Source organism: Trichechus manatus, unplaced genomic scaffold (genome assembly GCF_000243295.1).
Source record: "Trichechus manatus latirostris isolate Lorelei unplaced genomic scaffold, TriManLat1.0 scaffold00006, whole genome shotgun sequence".
NCBI lineage: Eukaryota > Metazoa > Chordata > Mammalia > Sirenia > Trichechidae > Trichechus > Trichechus manatus.
Window position 1 is genome coordinate 34,687,844 of NW_004443942.1, and position 20,989 is coordinate 34,708,832.

At 37.7% G+C, this 20,989-nt stretch overlaps 1 protein-coding gene across 10 annotated transcripts in view; it reads left to right on the plus strand.

The window, feature by feature from the left end:
• The window catches only part of TTC17 (tetratricopeptide repeat domain 17), a 134,047-nt gene that overhangs the window by 11,163 nt on the left and 101,895 nt on the right, over nt 1–20,989 (plus strand). For 6 of the 10 annotated variants that reach the window (XM_004369816.3, XM_012557174.2, XM_023738471.1 and 3 more), the window contains exon 2: nt 13,241–13,330. In XM_004369816.3, coding sequence (XP_004369873.1) covers nt 13,241–13,330 — 90 coding nt within the window. The other 4 variants (XM_023738487.1, XM_023738492.1, XM_023738481.1 and 1 more) reach the window with 4 other exon arrangements.

Sequence of the window (20,989 nt, forward strand, 5' to 3'; positions counted from 1 at the left end):
AGATGTTCCCCGAGACCATGGTCCCCACAGCCGTCCACCCAGCAATTCAGTCCCTCAGGGAGTTTGGATGTGTCTGTGGAGCTTCCATGACCTTTCCTTGTACAAGTTGTGCTGGTTTCCCCAGTACTGTGTACTGTCTCACCCTTCACCAAAGATACCACTTATCTATTGCCTATTTTAAACTCAACTCTTGATTTCCCACCCCACCAAGCCTGTTCTTCCCTTATTCACCATATTCTCATGTTCAAAATCTTAGACTCTTCCTTGACTCTTCTCTTTCTCTCACATCCCATGTCTAGTCTATCAATAACCCATCAACTTCACTTCCAAAATGTATCCTGAACCCAGTCATGTCTTTTCACCTCTATACCTACTACTGTCTGTCTCCTGAACCTATGTAGTTGCCTCCTAACTAGTCTCCCTGCTTACACTCTTGCCCCAAAGAGTCTGCGCTCCCTAGAGCAACCGAAGTGATCTTATAAAAAACATAAGCCTAGTCATGTCCCCCCCATCGGTGAAAAAGAACAACATCAGAAAACCTTCTGTGGTTTCCCATCACACTTAGGAGTAAAGTCTAGAGTTCTTACCATGGCCTAAATTTTGCAATAACCATGACCTGACCTTGGCTACCTCTCCAGCCTCAGATACTACTCTCCTTCTTGTGCACTGTGCTCAAGGCATACTGGCCTTTTGGATGTTCTTCAGAGCGTCAAACTCTTTCCTGCCTTTGGACCTTTGTGCTTACTCCTCCCTCTGCCTGAAGCACTCTTCTGCAGATATCATCCTGACTCATTCCTTCTCTTCTTTCAGGTCTCTGTTCAAATGTCACCTCTTCTCTTCCGATCACTGTCTAAAACAGCATCTCTTTCCATCTAACTAACTTTTTATAAGGAGTTCCTGGGTGGCACAGATGGTTAAGCATGCAACTATTAGGCGAAAGGTTGGTGGTTCAAACCCATCCAGAGGTACCTCGGAAGACAGGCCTGGCAGTCTGCTTCCAGTCTGCTTGAAAACTCTATGGAGCATTCTACTCTGTACACATGAGGTCACCATGAGTTGGAGGTGAGTCGATGACAACTAACAACAACAGTCTTCTTATGCTGCTTTATTTTTCTTCATAACATTTATTATTACTGGCACTGTATTATGATATGTTTTTCCATGTGAGACCTACCTGTCTCTCCACAGAATGTAAGCTCCATGAAGGCAGCAACTTTGTTTTGTTCAGGGAGGTAGCCCCAGTGCCTAAAACAGTGCCTGACAGATGGTGCATGCTCAGCAAATATTGAATAAGTAAGAGAGAGAATAAGTGTATGTATGTATGTACAAACAAGCCATTATTTATATTTGTAATAACACACATTATACAGCATAGTGAAGGACTACCATTGTTTTAGCAGTCTGGAACAGGGACAGTGTATTTACTTTAAAGGTGACAAGCCAATTCACTCAGCCCTGTATTCCACACTGTCTAGAACTGTGCTTGTATTTGCAGTCAAAGCATGTGTGTTAATTTAAGAGGGGAGTGCACTCCAAAAGATGTGGTCATTGACTAGGCTTCATGAGGTACATGAGCTCTTCATGGATTTAGGGAAAGTCTTTGCTGTTCATATTCAATAAATTGATTATATCTTTTTAGCCAGCATTAGTCAGTCTCTGAGGATGCATATTAACCAAACTCACAAGAGCCTGATAAAACGTAATTTATTCATTTGCACGAGAAGTATTAACTGCCTAGTAGAGTGAACACTAGTATTGCTTGTACAAAAATCTGTGTTGAAATCCAGATTGCTTTCGGAAGACTGAAATAACGTTGAAGCTAAGGGCAGTTAATGGCTAGTTTCTGGTAGAGTTTTTCTCATTATAGGGATGTACACCTGCAAGCAAATCAAAATACTCACACTAACCAGTCAAGGGACATATTCCTCAGGTGATTATGAAGACACTCTGATAAATTCTTTTTAATTGGGATTCCTTTTTATAGTTACAAAATAATAACCCTACTTTAGACACTTTAAAATGTAATTGAAGAGTTTTGCTTTCAGTTACGATGTAGAAAGATATGATAGACTGTCGTGCCTGTGGTAACAACAAGATAACAATAGAGAGCTGTGGAAATAAAAAAAAAAAACTAAAGGAAATTTCACTGGCTCCCCGTGTGGTACAAACAATTAGCCCTCAGCTACTAGCCAAAAGGTTGGGGGTTCAAACCCACCAGAGGCACCTCGGAAGGCAGGCCTGGTGATCTGCTTCCAAAAAATCACAGCTTTGAAAACCTGTGGAGCAGTTCTACTCTGCACGTATGGTGTTGCCATGAGTCGGAATCTACTCTACAGTAACTAACAACAACAAAAGAACTTTAACCTGCAATAGCAAAGTAATTCCTTGGCTGTTGAGTTTACCATCACCTGAGTAATGAATGATACAGCTACTGAGGTTCAATGTTTTTTTTTTTTAGTTTCTCGTGTTGCTTTATTTATTTATTTATTTATTTTACTTCAGGTGAAGGCTTACAGAACAAATAGTTTCTCATGAAACAGTAGTACACATATTGTTTTATGACATTGGTTAACAACCCCACAACACGTCAACCCTCTCCCTTCTCAACCTTTTTTTTTTTTTTTTGGTGAAAATATACATAGCCAAAGATACACCATTTCAAAAATTTCTACATGCACAGTTCAGTGACATCGACTATGCTCTTCCAGTTGTGCTGCTATTTTCACTTTAGATGAAGGCTTACAGAACAAAATAGTTTCTCATTTAACAGTTAGTACACGTGTTGCCCTATGACAGTGGTTAACAATGAGGTTCAATTTTTGGCACTGATTTTAGTGTATCCCTTTTCGAATGTTTTATAAACTCATTTTACTAAAAATTTTCAAGCTCATGTCTGTTTCATTAATCACTATAATGCCTGACATTATGTCTGGTTCCTAGTTGGTGTTGTTGTGTGCCATCCGGTCGATTCTGACTCATAACAAAGTAGTACCTAGTAGGTGCTTGTATTACTTTTCTATTGCTGCTATAACAAATTACCACAGACTTAGAGACTTAAAACAACACAGGTTTCTTTCTTTCTTTTTTTTTTTATTGTGCTTTAAGTGAAAGTTTACAATTCAAGTTAGTTTCTCATACAAAAATTCACGCACACATTGTTATGTGACCCTAGTTGCTCTCCCTATACTGTGACAGCACACTCCTCCTCTCCACCCCAGATTTCCCGTGTCCATTCAACCAGTTCCTGACCCGCTCTGCTTCCCATCTTGTCTCCAGACAGGAGCTGCCCATTTAGTCTCATGTGTCTACTTAAGCTAAGAAGCGCACTCCTCGCAAGTATCATTTTATGTCCCATAGTCCAGTCTCATCTTTGTCTGAAGAGTTAGCCTCAGAAATGGTTTCAGTTTTGGGCTGACAGAGAGTCCGAGGGCCATGTCTTCTGGGGTCCCTCCAGTCTCAATCAAACCATTAAGTCTGGTCTTTTTACTAGAATTTGAGTTCTGTACCCCACTTTTCTCCTGCTCCATCAGGGATTCTCTGTTGTGTTCCCTGTCAGGGTGGTCATTGGTGGTAGCCGGGCATGTTCCAGTTCTTCTGGTCTCAGGCTGATGGAATCTCTGGTTTATGTGGCCCTTTTTGTCTCTTGGGCTAATATTTTCCTTGTGTCTTGGTGTTCTTCATTCTCCTTTGCTCCAGGTAGGTTAGGACCAATTGATGCATCTTAAATGGCCGCTCACTAGCTTCTAAGACCCCAGACACCACTCACCAAAGTGGGATGCAGAACATTTTCTTAATAAAGTTTGTTATGCCAGTTGACCTAGAAATCCCCTGAAAGCATGGTCCCCAGACCCCCGCCTGTGCTACTCTCTCCCTCAAAGTATTTAGTTGTATTCAGGAAACTTCTTAGCTTCTGATAAAACAACACAAATTTCTTGTCTTACAGTTCTATAGACTGGCAGTCTGACCTGGGTCTTACTGGGCTAAAATTAAGGTACCAGCCAGGCTGTGATCCCTTCTGGAGACTAGGGGAGAATCCATGTCCTTGCCTTTTCCAGTTTCTAAGGACTGCCCAAATTCCTTGGCTTTTGACCTCATTTCATTGCATCTTCAAAGCCAGCAACGTTGCTTCTCTCTGACCATTCTTCCATAGTTGCATCACTCTTTGCCTCCTTCTTCTACTTTTAAGGAACCTTGTGATTACATGGAAACCCTGGTGGCATAGTGGTTGAGTGCTATGGCTGCTAACCAAAAGGTCGGGAGTTTGAATCTACCAGGCCCTCCTTGGAAGCTCTATGGGGCAGTTCTGCTCTGTCCTATAGGGTTGCTATGAGTCAGAATCGACTCGATGGCAACGGGTTTGGTTGGTTTGGTTTGTGATTAAATGGAGACCCTGGATGGCACAAATGATGAACACGTTCAGCTGCTAACCAAAAGGTAGGAGGTTCAAGTCCACCCAGAGGCACCTTGGAAGAAAAGCTTGGCAATCTACTGAAAAATCAGCCTTTGAAAACCCTACGGAGCACAGTTCTACCCTGACACATATGGGTGAGTCAGACCTGACTCGATAGCAACTGGTTTGTGATTATGTTGGGCCTACCTGGATCATTCAAGATATACTCTTTCTCTCTTAATTAAGGTAATCAGATTAACAACCTTAACACCATCTGGTACTCCATCCAATTCCTCTTTGCCATGTAACCGAACATATTCACAACTTCTGGAGATTAGGACATAGACGTTTTTGAAGGACCATTATTCTGCCTGCCTACTATACTCAATAAATATTTGCTGCTGGAATGAGAATCCCTTCTGAGTTACACATAAAACAGCTTTTAACTGTATAACTACATTGTTTCTGTATATGCTTACAAGAAAATCGTGAAGTATATAAATGAGAAAGAACCATGACTCTTAAGTCTTGGTATAGCCTTTTAGTTTCTTGCCTTATAAAGCTATAAATTGTCTACTTTATTTATTATGTTACTTACATGTTTCTTGGTAACATAGCAGAAAATGTAGACTGATAGCACTTTTATAAGAAGTCGTTCATTTGTTGTTCAAGGTGAAAATGGTTACTAACTTACTTATTAATTAGGAAAAATGGTGATTGTTTGACATGAGTGTTGTCAAAATTACTTGCAACACTGTAAATGTTCGAATCTAAATCATAGCTATGTAATGTACTTCAAATATCTGTATTATTTTATGTGAGTTTAAGCATCTACCATATATTTTCCAGGAACCATAAAAATGAGAACATAAAATCTAGTTCCCTTTAGAAAACAGGGAAATAAGGCCATGAAAATTCAGGTGCTGGTCATGATTCAGTGTTTTTGTTTGTTTAAAGTTTATTTTCAGTTTTGATGACTTGACATGCTACAAGATTGTGATTGGTTTTTAATTCATCATTAAAATAAGTGCTCTAACAGCAGAAAGTCATCTTTGACAAAAATATTTCCAAATCCTGATAGTTCATAATAACTGTTTTTTTGCCCTCACGCAATTAAATGTTTCTAGTAGAATATCTGTGTATATTATGCATTCAGGTTTGGACACTTACTAATAGCCTGTAAGTCTCTCTCAAGAGCTAAGGCTGTACTGGTATTTGTGAAATTGCACTTCTCTAGACCTGAAAGAAGATGCAAGTCCCCTGAAGCTTAGACTTAAGTCCTGAAGAGAGAGTTGCATGTAAACTGGGATGACAGAATTTTTTGCTACCCTCATTCTATCTCTTTAAAACTCATCTTGCTTGTCACTGCATTAGCATGGCTGAGATCACATAGGTAAGGATTCCTTGGACAGCCTTTTGAAAATGGCAGGGAACTAAATTTGCGGTAAGGGTAAAAATCTGAGGGAAAAACGTAAGGAATAAGAAAATACAAAAGATGTTGCCGTTTTGAGGTTATATGTCCGGCCCCACATCTGTCAGAGGAACATTTCTTCTATGAAGACATGAGGAAGACTTACAAGATTGTGCCTCAGACCTGAGTTTATCATTATAGATGTTTCAAAAAATACGGTAAAATATGTCGCATAGCACGCTAACGTTTCATTTTAGCAAGATGATCTTTAGATAGCACTTTAAGAAAAAACAGCACTATAGATTTAACTAATATGTGTTCACTGTAGAAAAAGTTAGAAAGCACAGATAAGCAAAAAGAAAATAATCATCTGAAGTCCCACCAGCTAGAAACCACCATTCTTAAAATGTAGTATATAAACTGTCAGATACTTTAAGGAAAGAGAGGGAGAAAGATTTTTTATAAGTACTCAAAAGAGGAAATACATATGGCCAATAAGGAGATTAAAATATGTCCACCCTAATTCCTGTGTTTCTAAGGGTTTATAGAAACTCAGTCACTGTTGTTAGGAATTTAAGTTGATTAAACTGTTCTGGGTAAAATCTGGCAAAAAAATATATTTAAAAGTACAATCCCTTTAACCCAGCAGTTTCTCAGAAAGAAATAATCAGACAACTGTGCAAAAAAATTTAAGTGTAAGGATATCCATCACAATATTGTTAAAAATAGAGAGTAACTAAAAACCTAAATTTTAGTTAGTATGAACCTGTGTAAATGACTTTAATATAATATTAACCATTAAAAATGATGATGTGGATCTATATTTATTGGGAAATAAGTTTGATAAAGTATGGGGGAAATGGGGAAGAGGATACAGTATAGCATAAATATTATCACATTTTTGTAAGAATATGTAGCTACATAGCTCAGTGTGTATATATGTTTATAAGTTATCCTGACATGATATATATCTGTTAAAGATATCTGTGAATGATGGAGTTTTTAAGTACTTTTTATTTTCTTTATATTGTCTATTTTATTTCTTTTTATGGTAACGTATACTTTTAGTCAGAAAAAAATTTTAATTTAAACTTTGTTAAAATTAAATGGCATAAGGACAGAGAGGGCTAACTTTGCCTATGATACAATGAGCAATCTAATTGCTCAGAAATAAATTGCTACTGCTGATTGGAGCCTTGTTTTAATTTGAGAAATTTACAGTTTAAATGAAGCTTTTTACTGCAGTTTTGGAAATAGCCCCTGCCTAGGGTGAGTAAGATTTTATATGGGCCATTTGAAAGAATGATAACTTCATTCATTTGAATATCAGATTGCTTCAGTGGTGTGGGTCAGATTAGTAAAACTTTTGATACTTTCATGATAGTTTTACGTCTTTTATAGATGTAGGATTTGAAAACTATAAGGAACTTTAAGAAGTCATTTGGTTGGGTTCTCTCGGTTTATAGATGAGGAAACAGAAGCCCAGGCACGGAATGTGATTTGCTTAAGGTCGCACAGCTAGTCAGCCATAGACCTTGTCAAGGACATATTTTTTTTCTGAATGCTGGTGGCTTAGCCACTTTAACTCCTTTCCAGTGAATGATAATGCCTCAAGAGATGCTTGTGGAGTATCTAACATATGTGGCATCATAGAAACCTTCATCAAAAAATTAACAGTATATTAACTGCCTAACATGTACCTGAAACCTGAGTGTAAAAAGGGGAATACAGTTCCTTGAGGGGCTCCAAGTCTTTTTTGGAGAGACAGACACAATAAACAAAGTAATAAGTGCTATTGTAGAAGTGTATATAAAGTACTGTGGGAGCTCAAGAAAGGGATGGCTTCACAAAAGAAATGTCATTTGAGTCAACTCATTTGGCCTTCACCAAAACCATAAGGATTGAAGCACATTCCAGGTAGAGGAAGCAGCATGTGCAAAGTCACAGAGGCTCTTATAAGAGCCACAAAGCTAAGAAGATAACCCTTATCAGAGGACCTTAAGGAAATTAGGCAGCAGTTTAAAAATATCATCAACACTTTCTGTATTGTGAAATTTTCATTGGTGTGTTTAGGCATATTCTAAGTACTACAGATACAGTTTGATTCAGGGCTCAAACAATAACCAGGATAGGTTTTTCTCTGTCTCCATTTCTCTGCTTCTTCAGCCCCATTCTCAGGGCTGTGGATACAAGATGGCTGGTCTTAAATAGTTCAAATAAAAATTTTGGATTACAGTCTCTTTAGTACCAGCTGACCTTACTTGATTAATTTCCCATCTGGGAAATAATCTCCATGGCCAAGGGAAAGGAATCCACTGACCAGGGCTTCCCATGAGGGGAAGGATGCTTCCAGAAAAGTAAGGTAGGGTGGTTTTGCTACCAGAAGGGAGTTTTGGATGCTCTATGGCAAAAACTACAAATACTGTGTGAAACCATTTCACATTTTACATAGAGGTGAAATCTTGGTGGCTTTGAAGATTTTCATTTATGTTTTCTAACATATTATCTTAATATTTAAACCATCTGAAATTCTGAATAAAAACATGTAGAAATTGTTGAGTTGATGTATGTTCTGCTGTGTATATTCTCAGCAACAACAAAAAGTAAAATAAATTATGTTTTAAAATTCTGAATAAAAATATTTTGTCCCTAGTTTCTAACTTAAGGGAAGATTTTTAAAAATGAGTTATTGCTTGCCATCAAGTCGATTCCAACTCATGGCAACCACGTGTGCAGAGTAGAACTGCTCCATAGGGTTTTCAAGGCTGTGACCTTTCAGAAGCAGATTTCCAGGCTTCTCTTCCAAGGCACCTCTAGGTGGATTCAAACCACCAACCTTTCGGCTAGTAGTCGAACACTTAAGATTTGCATAATATGAGATTTCATTCATCACTTTCCAACTGCTGTTGAGAAAAGAGTGAATTTCCCATTAATGTTGCTTTCATGTACTCAGATGAATACGATTTTTTAAAAACACAGGTAAAAATGGACAACATACGTGAATAAATTGCATAGGAGGGCTGTAATTGTTACAATAGACAATGTTATAATATGCATTGTCTATTATAATGTTGTTTAGACAAACAAATGTTCGATTTCCTTTCATAAAGGATTATTGGAAAGTGACTCAAAGTTGCTTTTGTAGAATATCAAAAATGTTTAAACCCTTAAATTGGTTGTTTTTAATTTAAAATGTTCACCCTTTATCTAATTTGACCGTCAAGTAATTACCCTCATGTAGCGATTCCTCCATCTATGACTATATGAATTTACTGAGTTCACAGAGATAGGCTTCTGGATTGGAGGAACAGATATTGAAGATATCTTGGTTAGAGAAAGGAACAAATGAAATATAGAAAAATGAACAATATGAGTAAAATATTTACTGTTATAAATAATTGGATGCATATACCTATATTCAGAGGAAAATAAAATTAAATTTCTGAGTATGTGTCATGGATTGAATTGTGTCCCCCAAAAATACCTGTCAACTTGGCTGGGTCATGATTCCCAGTATTATATAATTGTGTACCATTTTGTAATCTGATGTGATCTCCTTATGTATTGTAAATTCAATCACTGTGATCTAATAAGATGAATTAGCGGCAGTTATACCGATGAGCTATACAAGATAGGATAGTGTCTTAAGCCAATCTCTTTTGAGATATAAAAGAGAGAAGTGAGCAGAGACACATGGGAACCTCATACCACCAAGAAAGCAGTGCCGGGAGCAGAGTGTGTCCTTTGGACCTGAGGTTCCTGCGCAGAGAAGCTCCCAGACCAAGGGAAGACTGATGCATCTCAAGGAGCTTTCTCCAGAGCCGACAGAGAGAGAAAGCCTTCTCCTGGAGCTGATGCCCTGAGCCTACTGGACTGTGAGAGAATAAACTTCTCTTTGTTAAAGCCATCCACTTGTCGTATTTCTGTTATAGCAGCACTAGATGACTAAGAATTGTTTGTCATTTTCTTTATTAAAGTAAATTGCTACAATAATAGTGAAACTTTGTTTACCTAGAACTCTTAGAGAATGTATTTTTCTAGATAATAGATTTCCACACAGCTAATTAGTCACTATGAGTTGGAATCAACACGATGACACACAACAGCCACTACCCTGCTGGTGCAGAGGATTAAGTGCTCAGCTGCTATGCAAAAGGTTGGCTGTTCAAACTCACCTAGTGATCCATGAGAGGAAGACCCAGTGATCTACCTCTCTAAAGATTAAACCAAAACAACCAAACCCATTGCCATCGAGCCAATTCCAACTTATAGCGAGCCTGTAGGACAGAATAGAACTGCCCCATAGGATTTCAAGGCTCTAAATCTTTATGGAAGCAAACTGCCACATCTTTCTCCTGCAGAGCGGCTCGTAGGTTCGAACCACCGACCTTTCTTTCGATTAGCAGCCAAGCACTTAACCACTGCACCACCAAGGCTCCTTCTGTAAAGATTACAGACAAGAAAACCCTATGGGGCAGTTCTGCTCTGTCACATGGGGTCACTGTGAGTCTAAATCAACTCTATGGCCCCTAAAAATAACAACAATTTCTAAATTGCTTATTGGTCAGTTTTTCCTTGCAGTATAAATTTTGTTCTAAAATATATTTCATACTTCTTCACCTTCTTAAGTACAGCAAATTGAAAATAATTCAACTTTTTCTTTATGATTCAGGTTGTTATGAGCATCATTTATTGTTCTCTGCAGTAATGGAAGACTGTGGGGTTTTTCCCTTGTGAAAAAGCCACATAGCGCTTCGAGATCTTGTGTATGTATTGTGCCCTTTTAAATCTACCTGTCTCTAATTCCTGACACATTTTGCTTAGCAGCCTCTTCTAAATGCTAAAGATTTTGAAGACATATTACCATTCCTTTTCTCATTGTATGTAAAACAGGAGGACACAGGTTCCAAATATTGACTCATGGTGGACCTGGCTCATACAGCCTTAATAAACATTTATTGATTGAATGGATGTGGTAGTATTTGTAAAGTTGTCAAATGTGTCCTCTTTCATAATCTTTTGATGAGGAGAGATATTCACAGAAGATAGGTAGCTGATTGGTATTTGCCAAAGATAATTATTGTAAAATCTTAAAATTTAAGAACCTAAAGGTACCTCAATAAGAATATATGCAGGGCTATAAATCCGTAACCAACCTTTATGTGACTAAGATCCATGCCATTTGCTGCCACGTCAGAAAGAAAAACACAGCTGTCAAGGGAGTTCCTTCCTTCCTTCTGCTAACAATTTTTTCTTTATAACTCCTGTAGCTGCTGTATGTTTGCTGAACTCAAAGCTTCAAAGAAATGAAAAGTACTTCCTCACAACGGAATGTTGGTGTAAAAACAGGTTGTGGGAGCGGTGTCTCTGGCCTCCATATTTAAATGTGCAAAGCTTTTTTGCACATTGGCCACTAGCTGTAGTTTTTACATTGTCTCCTGTAAAAAATCTTGATGTACTAGTGAAAATATATCACACTGGTGTAAAAAGAATGATGGACTTTGGAGTTGGATCAATCTGTCTTCAATCCATTATAGTACCTTTCCCTGCCCTACCATATATGACTGTTGGGAATATCTTCAAATACTATGAAAAGGGAAGCAAAATCCTCCACCTCTTATTGAGATAAACCTGGCTTTTTGCCTGTAAGATCACTGATAAGTTTGGTTGTTTGATAGAGATTTATAGCTCATGTGGTCAGGTATAGGCCTTGCTTTTATATTTTTAATGCCTTTTAAATTCAGAGCCCTGTTCTAAAGTGAACTCCAGTATAGTGGGAAGACCAGGAGGAGCAGTGAAGAGGTTGTCCTTAAAATGCACCATGGGAGGTGAAAATCATCCAGATGTAGTTCAGACATTTGCATTGAAGGTATGAGTGGAAGTTACTCCAGACTAGCATCTCTTTCCTCTGGCAACTCCAAGATGTTAGAATGGGCAAAGGCAGAGGAGTTTTATCTGTAGTCAGCCAACATCACCAGATCATTATAGCGCATATTATCAAAGCAGCCATCCAGCTTTATTTAATGTTGTTCTTATTCCCATTTTTTAAAATAGATTTTTTTTAAATAGGCTGTGGTATTCACCAAGGTCCAGGCAAGGCTATCATCTGTACTTAACAAAGCTCGCTCTAAAATCACTTAGTTGAGCTGATGCCAGTTTCTTAATGGTTACAACAAAGATAGTTTCTTCTCAAAGTGGAACTTCGTGAAGGACTGGTATATAATTTGACTCCTCCAATCTAGCAGTCTGGGGATAGCAGGAACTTCATTTCATCCCTTAGGTAACGAAGCCACTGTCTTGTATTTTTCTGAGATTCAAGAACTGTGTGTGTGTGTTAACTTTTTTCCTTATGATGCATATATGCATGCATGATAAACAATTTAAATAATACAATAAAGTGTATATAGTAAGAAAAGTGAACGTACCTCTCCTCTTAATCCCAGTTCCCAGAAGAAACCACTGAGGCCATCTTATTTTTGTGTATGCAGACAGGTACACATCTATATCTATAAAAATATATGCATGTAATTTTTAAGGAAAAAGTATTATGGTATACCTGTTATTCTTTATTGTTTTTATAAACTATACATTGTGGGCATCTTTCCATGACAGTAGATCTAACTTTCTACTCTCATTCCATTGGTTGATGGATTCCCTTATTGATGGATTTATGTTGTTCCTAATTTTTTTTACACTTAAAAATAATGTTGTAGTGAACATTCTTGTATATATCTTTCCTACTTGTATAAGAATTTCTATAGGATAAGTTTGTGTTGCTAGGTTGCGGGGTATGCACCTTCAGCATTTTAATATATGCTGTCAAATGGTGCGCCAAAAACAAGGACTAATTTATAATCCCACTACCAGTATATGAGGGTTTATTATTCCCACATCGTCAACAACATAGTCACTTGTTTATGATCCAGAGAACATGAGCTCTAAGTAATAAATCTCAAGATTATTTTATCTTTGGTTTATGGCTTCTACAAATAGCCTTCAAAAGGAGTTGTTTTTAGTATTTTCACTTTTATTGCTTCCAGACCTGCTCAGGTATAGGATGTGTGTGCTATCAAGACAGGACACCCTTCCTCCCCCTGCCCCCCCCCACATGAAACATTTTTTTAAGAAGTTACTTTTATCATTCATTGCCAGATACTTTTGTTCTTGGCTATTCCTTATAGGACCTGTCAAGTCAGGGTATTTACTTCAACAGCTTCCTCTTTTAAATGGGAATTCAAGGCATATAGCTATTGAACCTGTCATTTCCATTGCTAAAACTTAACATGTGATCACTTTTGAAATACCCCTTCAGTTTTACCGAGTACCTAGCACTAATTAGTGATTGAACAATAATTTAAAGCATATTGAAGGAGCCATTGTTAATCCAAACACACCTTCATGGACTCTGCACCGTATTTATATTTGCTTATTACTTGCAGGTGGATTCACCAATGAACTTGAAGCATCCCCATGATTTAGTCATATTAATGAGACAAGAAACAACTGTTAACTACCTCAGAGAATTAGAGGTGAGGAAACTGGGTGTATGATATACAACTGGAACTTGCTGCATTTCATGGGAGCTGTTGGGTCACCATGAGTCAGAATTGCCTCAACAGCAATGGGTTTGGTAGTGGGTTTTTTAGTTGTGTTCAAAGAAAACTTAAAGCATATTATTTGTTAAGCCTGCTTCTTCTGACTTTTGCAGGAATATGCTACCTTTTGATCATATGTTTTTAAAAATCATTTAATGGGAATGATGTTTGAGCAATAGTAAGGGAAACAGACTAACCTAGCCTGGGTTTTATGCCTTCCTCTTGACCTACTGTATTCTTGAACAGAGTTTCCATGTTTAAGTTTTTCCGTCAAGTGTGAAGAGGATATAATCTCTGAAGATGTTTTTGGAAGAAAAATTTGGGTAAGATATAAAAAGGAAGAAAGGTTTTAGTACTCTATAAAAAGATAATTTTTGTTAATTCTCAAACACTGAAAGCTAGGATCTTGCTACTGTATGCTCTCATGGTTGAGATGAAAAGTATTAATCCCTTTGCACCCTGAAAACTTGAAACTTATTAGTGCTAATAAAATCTGAACATTTTTGCTTAATAAGCAAATCAATCATCAGTTTTACCTTTATCATCAATTTCCACAAACTGATTTTACTTAATAGCAAACAATACTAATAAAATCTCTGCTTAAAAGTTACAGCGTAAATTGAATCCAAATTTTAAAGAATTACAAGTTGTAAAAAAAAGGTAAACCAATTTGTAAAATAAGACTTAGAAAACTATTGGGGAAGGCACAGCCAACATGGTGCTATAGACAGAAGCACCATGCCATCCCTCCACAGCAAAGACCCAAAAAACTAAGTAAAACAGAGACAAACATCAATCCGGGAACTGTAAGCATCAGATGAAGAGATAAAGAACTAAGCCAAGCACCAAATGGAATAAGAAACTGATAGAGAACAGAGTGAGGAGAGATACAAGCAAGAGTCCCCTGTCAGCTAATGCAGCATGGATTCGCAATCTTGGACTTCTGTCAAAGATAGGCGTACAGGGAGTATGCCGAAAGTAGCCTCAAGGAGCTCCCAGCAGGAGACAGAGCACCCAGTCACCAGTGATACATGCTTTCTCACCCCCCCACCCTTCTTCCCCCTCCTTAGCTTCCGCCGCTTCCTAGCTGGCTGTGGTCACTCAGCCAGGAGCTCCATGCTGCTTGGATTCACCCTGCCCACACTGGCTGGCTCCTACATTGCTGTTTCTTTGTTGCTGGTGTTGCTTTTTACAGCTTCTTTTGGTTTCTTCCCTGTCTCTCAGCTGATCCACCTCCTTTCTCTCGAACACCTGGCTCCATGTACCATCTTTTCTTCTTCCTGATAGGCTGTGAAGTGTCACTTGGCTGGGCAACTGCTTCCCCAGGGCCTTTGTTTGTTTGTTTTGTTTGTTTTTCTTTTTGCAGCTTAGGAACCCCTTCTAGCCAGGCTGTATTGCGCAGCTTGAGAACCACTTCCCTGATCTGCACAGCCACGTGGATGGGATCCCCCAGGGCATTTCTTTTTTTTTTTTCTTTTTTCCCCTTTGTCTTTCTTCATTTCTCAGTTTCTCCTCTCTCTATACTTACTTTTCCTGTCTCGTAAATACCTGGCACTGTGTGCCACGTCTGCCTTTCTAGCCTGGCTGTACTGCTCAGCTTAGGAGCCACTTCCCCAGTCTGCGCAGCCACACCAGTGGGATCCCTGGGGGCTTTTCTTTCTTTCTTTCTTTTTCTTTATTATTATTGTTTGCTTTTTCTTTTTTCCTTTTTGTTTTTCTCAGTTTCTTGTCTCTGTCTACTTACGTTCTTCTCCTGGCTCTTGAATACCTGGCAGTGTGTCCCATCCCTGCACCTTCTAGCCAGGCTATACTGCTCAGCTTGGGAGCCACTTCTGCGGTCTGTGCGGCCATACCAGTGGGATCCCTGGGGGCCTTTCCTTTTTTTTTTTTAATTTATTTTTACTTTCACTTTTCCTTTTTTACTTTTTGTTTTTCTTCATTTCTCAGTTTCTCATCTCCCTCTGCTTTCCTTCCCTTCCTGTCTCCTAAATACCTGGCACTGTGTGTCATTTCTGCCCCTTCTAGACAGACTTTGCCCTGAGGCCTGGGAACCACTTCCCCAGATGCCAGTGGGATACAGGGGAGCATTTTTTTTTTTTATTTATCTTTTTTCTCTTTTTCTTTTTTCTTTTTCTCCATTTCTTGGTTTCTTGTCTCTCCACTCCAACCGAAAGTATCTTCAGCACTTTTTTTTGTTTTGGTTTTTTTGGCCTGTTTCTCTCTCCTCTCTCTCTTCTTTCCCATACGCATCTTAGCTCCACACATCACAACCTCCCCCCGCTCCCAACCTGCACCGTATGCTGAACATCACACCCCTGAGCAGCATAGGCATCAACTGCCAGAACCTGCCCTGCACTGACCACCTGTCCACCCTGTTGGCCCCAGTACCTGCCACAGACAACCCATCCCAGCCCCTCCCCTTCAGTTGTACCTGCCCTGCTGCACCATAGCTGCACATTGTACAAGGAGATGAAAAGTATTGTGCCCACAGACAAGCAAACAACAAAGAATGCACAGCCCGCCTGCTCAGACATAACCAAATAAAACAAAAAAGCAGGAAGAAGCAAATAAATCTACAATCAATAAACAAAGAAAATAACTATTAAATGTCACTAAGACAACAGGCAGTATCAAAATATATAAGAAAACAGGACAGGATGATGTTAGTAGGCATCCTAAATAAAACACTAGCTGACTTTCCAATAGAAGAAAGGTCACTAGAACTACTTTATAGGGAATTCAAATCTCTAATATTCAGAGCTATCCAAGAGTTGAAGCAAAAACCGGACAAAAATGAGGAAAAAATAGACAAATTCATGGGAAAGGCAGACAGATTCATGGAAAATACAGACAAAAAAAATGGAATAGTTCAGGAAAATAATACAGGAACAAAATGCTAAAGTAAATTCACAACTGGAAATCATACAAAAACAACAATTAGAAATCCAAAAGATAAACAACAAGATTTCAGAAATGAACAGTGTCATAGAAGGGCTGAGGAGCAGGTTTGAAACAATGGAAAACAGAGTCAGTGAAATTGAAGACAAACAGTTGGATACGACTTTGAGGAAAAATCAGAAAAAAGAGCCAAGAAAAATGAAGAAACCCGAGAATTATGTGGGATACAATCTAAAGAAAAAATATGTGAGTGATCTGAGTTCCAGAACAGGGGGAAACAGAAAACACAGAGAGGATCATTGAAAAACTGCTGACAAAAAACTTCCCTAATATCATGAAAGATGAAAAGATGACCATCAAAGAACCCCATATAGGGTAGACCCCGAAATAAAATCACCAAGGCATATCATAATCACGCTCCCTAAAACCAAAGACAAAAAAAAGAATCCTGAGAGCAGCTGGAGAAAAATGAAAAGTCACAGAGGAGAAACAATAAGACTAAGCTCAGATTATTCGGCAGAAACCATGCAGGCAGGAAGGCAGTGGGAAGACGTATATAAAACCTTGAAAGAAAAGAATTGCCAGCCAAGAATAATATATCCTGCAAAACTCTCATTCAGATATGATGGTGAAATTAAGACATTTTCAGATAAACAGAAATTAAGGGAACCAAACCAAACTTACATGAATTATTAAAGGGAGTCCTTCGGTCTGAGAACAAACAACATCAGACCACAAGCTGAATCTAGGATGCAAGATCATACCAGCCAGATACCAACCTAGTAAATGAACTCTCAAAGACTACCAAAACCAAAAGAATTACAACAGGGAAGCAGAGAGGTTAATCTGTAAATGACAACATCAGAACAATAAAAGAGGTAATAAAAGGTGTAGGTGTAGAACCTTCTAATGGAGAGGAAGGCAAGGTGATACCAACTAATAATAGACTGGTTCAAACCTAGGAAGATAAGGGTAAATTTCAAGGTAACTACAAAGAAAGTTAACAAACGTATTCATCAAAATAAAGTAGAAAAACAAAACTCTCAGTAAGTCTACAAAAACAAAAGAAATGAAAAAAAATCCATAAACAAAAGAAATTCAACACAGGAGAGTAAGAGGAACAAAGAAAACGTCAGCACCACAAAAAAAGCACTAGAAAATGACAGCAATAAGCTCACACCTATCAGTAATTTACACTGAATGTCAATGGCCTAAATGTGCCCATAACAAGACAGAGAGTGACAGAATGGAATTAAAAAAACAAGATCCATCAATATCCTGTCTACAAGAGACACACCTTAGAAACAAAGACGTAAATTTGTTAAAAGTCAAAGGATGGAAAAAGATATATCAAGCAAACAGCTACCAAAAAAGAGCAGGAGTGGCAGTACTAATTTCGGATAAAGTAGAGTTTAAAACAAAATCCACCATAAAAGACAAAGAAGGACACTATATCAAGACTAAACGGATGATCCAGCATGAAGACATAACCATAATAAACATTTACGCACCCAGTGACGGGGCTCCAAAATACATAAACTTTAACAGCACTGAAAAAAGAAATTGACAGTTCCACAATAATAGTAGGATACTTCAACACACCACTCTTGGTAAAGCACAGAACATCTAGAAAGAAATTCAACAAAGATACAGAAAACCTAAAGGGAACAATCAGCCAAGTTGACCTCATAGACATATATAGAACACTGCACCTAACAGCTGCAAAGTACACATTCTTTTCCAGCACGCATGAAATGTTCTCCAGAATAGACCACATCTTAGGCCACAGAGCAACCCTTAACAAAATCCAAAACACTGAGATAATACAAAGTATCTTCTCTGATCACAACACCATCAAAGTAGAAATTAACAACACGAAGAACAAGGAAAAAAATTCAGTTACATGGAAACTGAATAACACCCTGCTTATAAACCACTGGGTAATAGAAGAAATCAGAGATGGAATCAAAAAATTCCTAGAATCAAATGAGAATGAAAACACATCATACCAAAACCTTTGGTACACAGCAAAGGCAGTGCTCAGAGGTCAATTTATAGCAATAGATGCATACATCAAAAAAATAAAGGGACAAAATCAAAACATTAGCTGCACAATTCAAACAAATAGAAAATAGCAAAAAAAAAGCCCACAGCCACCAGAAGAAAGGAAATAATAAAGATCAGAGTAGAAATAAGTGAAATAGAGAATAAAAAACAGAAAGAATCAACAAAACCAAAAGTTGGTTTTTTGAAAGGATCAACAAAATCGACAAACTGCTGACCAAACTGACAAAAGAAAAACAGGAGACGACACAAATAAACCAAATATGAATTGAAATGGAGGACATTACAACAGCCCCAACTGAAATAAAAAGGATCATAACAGAGTATTATGAAAAAGTATACTCCAACAAATTTGAAAACCTAGAGGAAATGAACAAATTTCTAGAAACACACTTCCTACCTAGACTAACACAAAATGATGTTGAAAATCTGCACAGACCCATAACAAGAGAAGAGATTGAAAAGGTAATTTAAAAAACTTTCCAACAAAAAAAAGCCCTGGCCCAGATGACTTCACTGGAGAATTCTACCAAACATTCAGAGAAGAGCTTACACCAGTACTACTCAGACTATTTCACAACATAGAAAAGGAGACAATACTTCCAAATTCATTCTATGAAGCCAGCATAACCCTGATACCAAAACCAGGCAAAGATGGCACAAAAAAGGAAAATTATAGACCAATATCTCTCATGAATATAGATGCAAAAATTCTCAACAAAATTATAGCCAGAAGAATTCAGCATCATATCACAAAAAATAATACACCACGAACAAGTAGGATTCATACCAGGTATGCAAGGATGGTTCAACATCAGAAAATCAATCAACATAATCCACTACATAAAGGAAAAAAAGAACCACATGATCATCTCAATCAATGCAAAAAAGACATTCGACAAAGTCCAACACCCATTCCTGATAAAAACTCTCAATAAAATAGGTATAGAAAGGAAATTTCTCAACATAATAAAGGGCATCTATACAAAACCAACAGCCAACATCATTCTTAATGGAGAGAGGCTGATAACATTCCCCTTGAGATCAGGAACAAGACAAGGATGCCCTTTATCATCACTCCTATTTACCATTGTGCTGGAAGTCCTAGCTAGAGTGATAAGGCAAGAAAAAAATATAAGGCATCCAAATTGGTAATGAAGAAGCTAAACTATCCCTATTTGCAGGTGATATGATACTATACATAGAAAACCCTAAAGACTCCACGATAAAACTACTGGAACTAATAGATTCAGCTGAGTAGCAGGATACAAGATAAACATACAAAAATCAGTGAGTGTATATCTATAAATAGAGTTATAAATATATGTTTTTAAATTTTTTGGGAATTAAGTGGGAAAGAACTTTTAGCACATTAATCAGCTCTTCATAGTAATATTTAGACTATTTGTAGAACTAGAATACCTCACCATTTTTTATATAGTCTCTCACCTTGTCCCTACCAGCTTTATCATAAAATTAGAAATGTTGATTTTTATGAATACTAGGAGTAAGAAAATTGGTATATTTATAGGACTTTTTGCTTGGAAATATCTGTTTATTTAAACATGATGTTCAAAAAATATAGTGTAGAGAAAAGTTTCTATTTTCAGATGCATAGGCACTTACTGTGTATGTTTATTGCTATCTGTGTTTTAGGAGGCAGTATAGTATAATATAAAAGGAAGAGGATTTAAATTAGAATACATGTAGGAAAAAATGACATTCACCAAGTCAATGAAAATGTAAATTTAAAAAAATGTTGATTCTCCTGATTTTTGGTTAAGGTGTTATAGTGAGTTTATACTTAGTGTGCTTTCTGCTTCATGTACAGAGCAATGACAGGTAAAATACAAAAATAGAAATCAAAGTAAGATGTACCCAGGCTTAAAAATAGTGTAACTTCTCCATGGACCAGAAATGGAACAGAAACACTAACTTATGAGTGTGGCTACAGTACAAACTTGCTGGGCTCCAAGTCCGGAAGCAGGCTATGGTATCTGATGGTTCAGCTCTGTGGAGTAAAGGGGACTGACATATTCCGTGAAAGATAAAGGAACAGAACCAGGCTTATTGTTTGATGACTGGAGTGGAGCCATCCTGCTCATGAAGAGTCTGGAAAAATTAAAAAATGGGTCTGTGGCCTAACAGGGTAGCAGGAAGACAGAATAAAACCTGACGACCAGAAATGTAACTGAGCATCCCATTCAGTAATTCCATCTTCAATTTCCCAAATATCATTTTAGGACAGAATATTACTTGGGGTAGGAACTCAGCTAAAATTATAAGATCTTAAAGACAGGATAGAACATGGAAGCAACAACAAAACTAATAGACACAAGAGGGTGAGCATAGGATGGTTGGGAAGAAATAGACAGAGATGAAGAGGAATCAAGGATGACTCCAGGTTTTTTGACCTGAGTGATTAGAAGGATGCGAAAGTTATTATCATTTTTATTAATACAGTGCCTGGCATCAGTGAGTGACAAATATATGATAGGTACTGCTATATTAACAAAAAAAAAACAATACTTGCCTTTAAGTCAATTCTGACTCATGGCAAGCCCGTATGTGTCAGAGTAGAACTGTGCTTCATAGGGTTTTCAGTGGCTAATTTTGTGGAAGTAGATCACC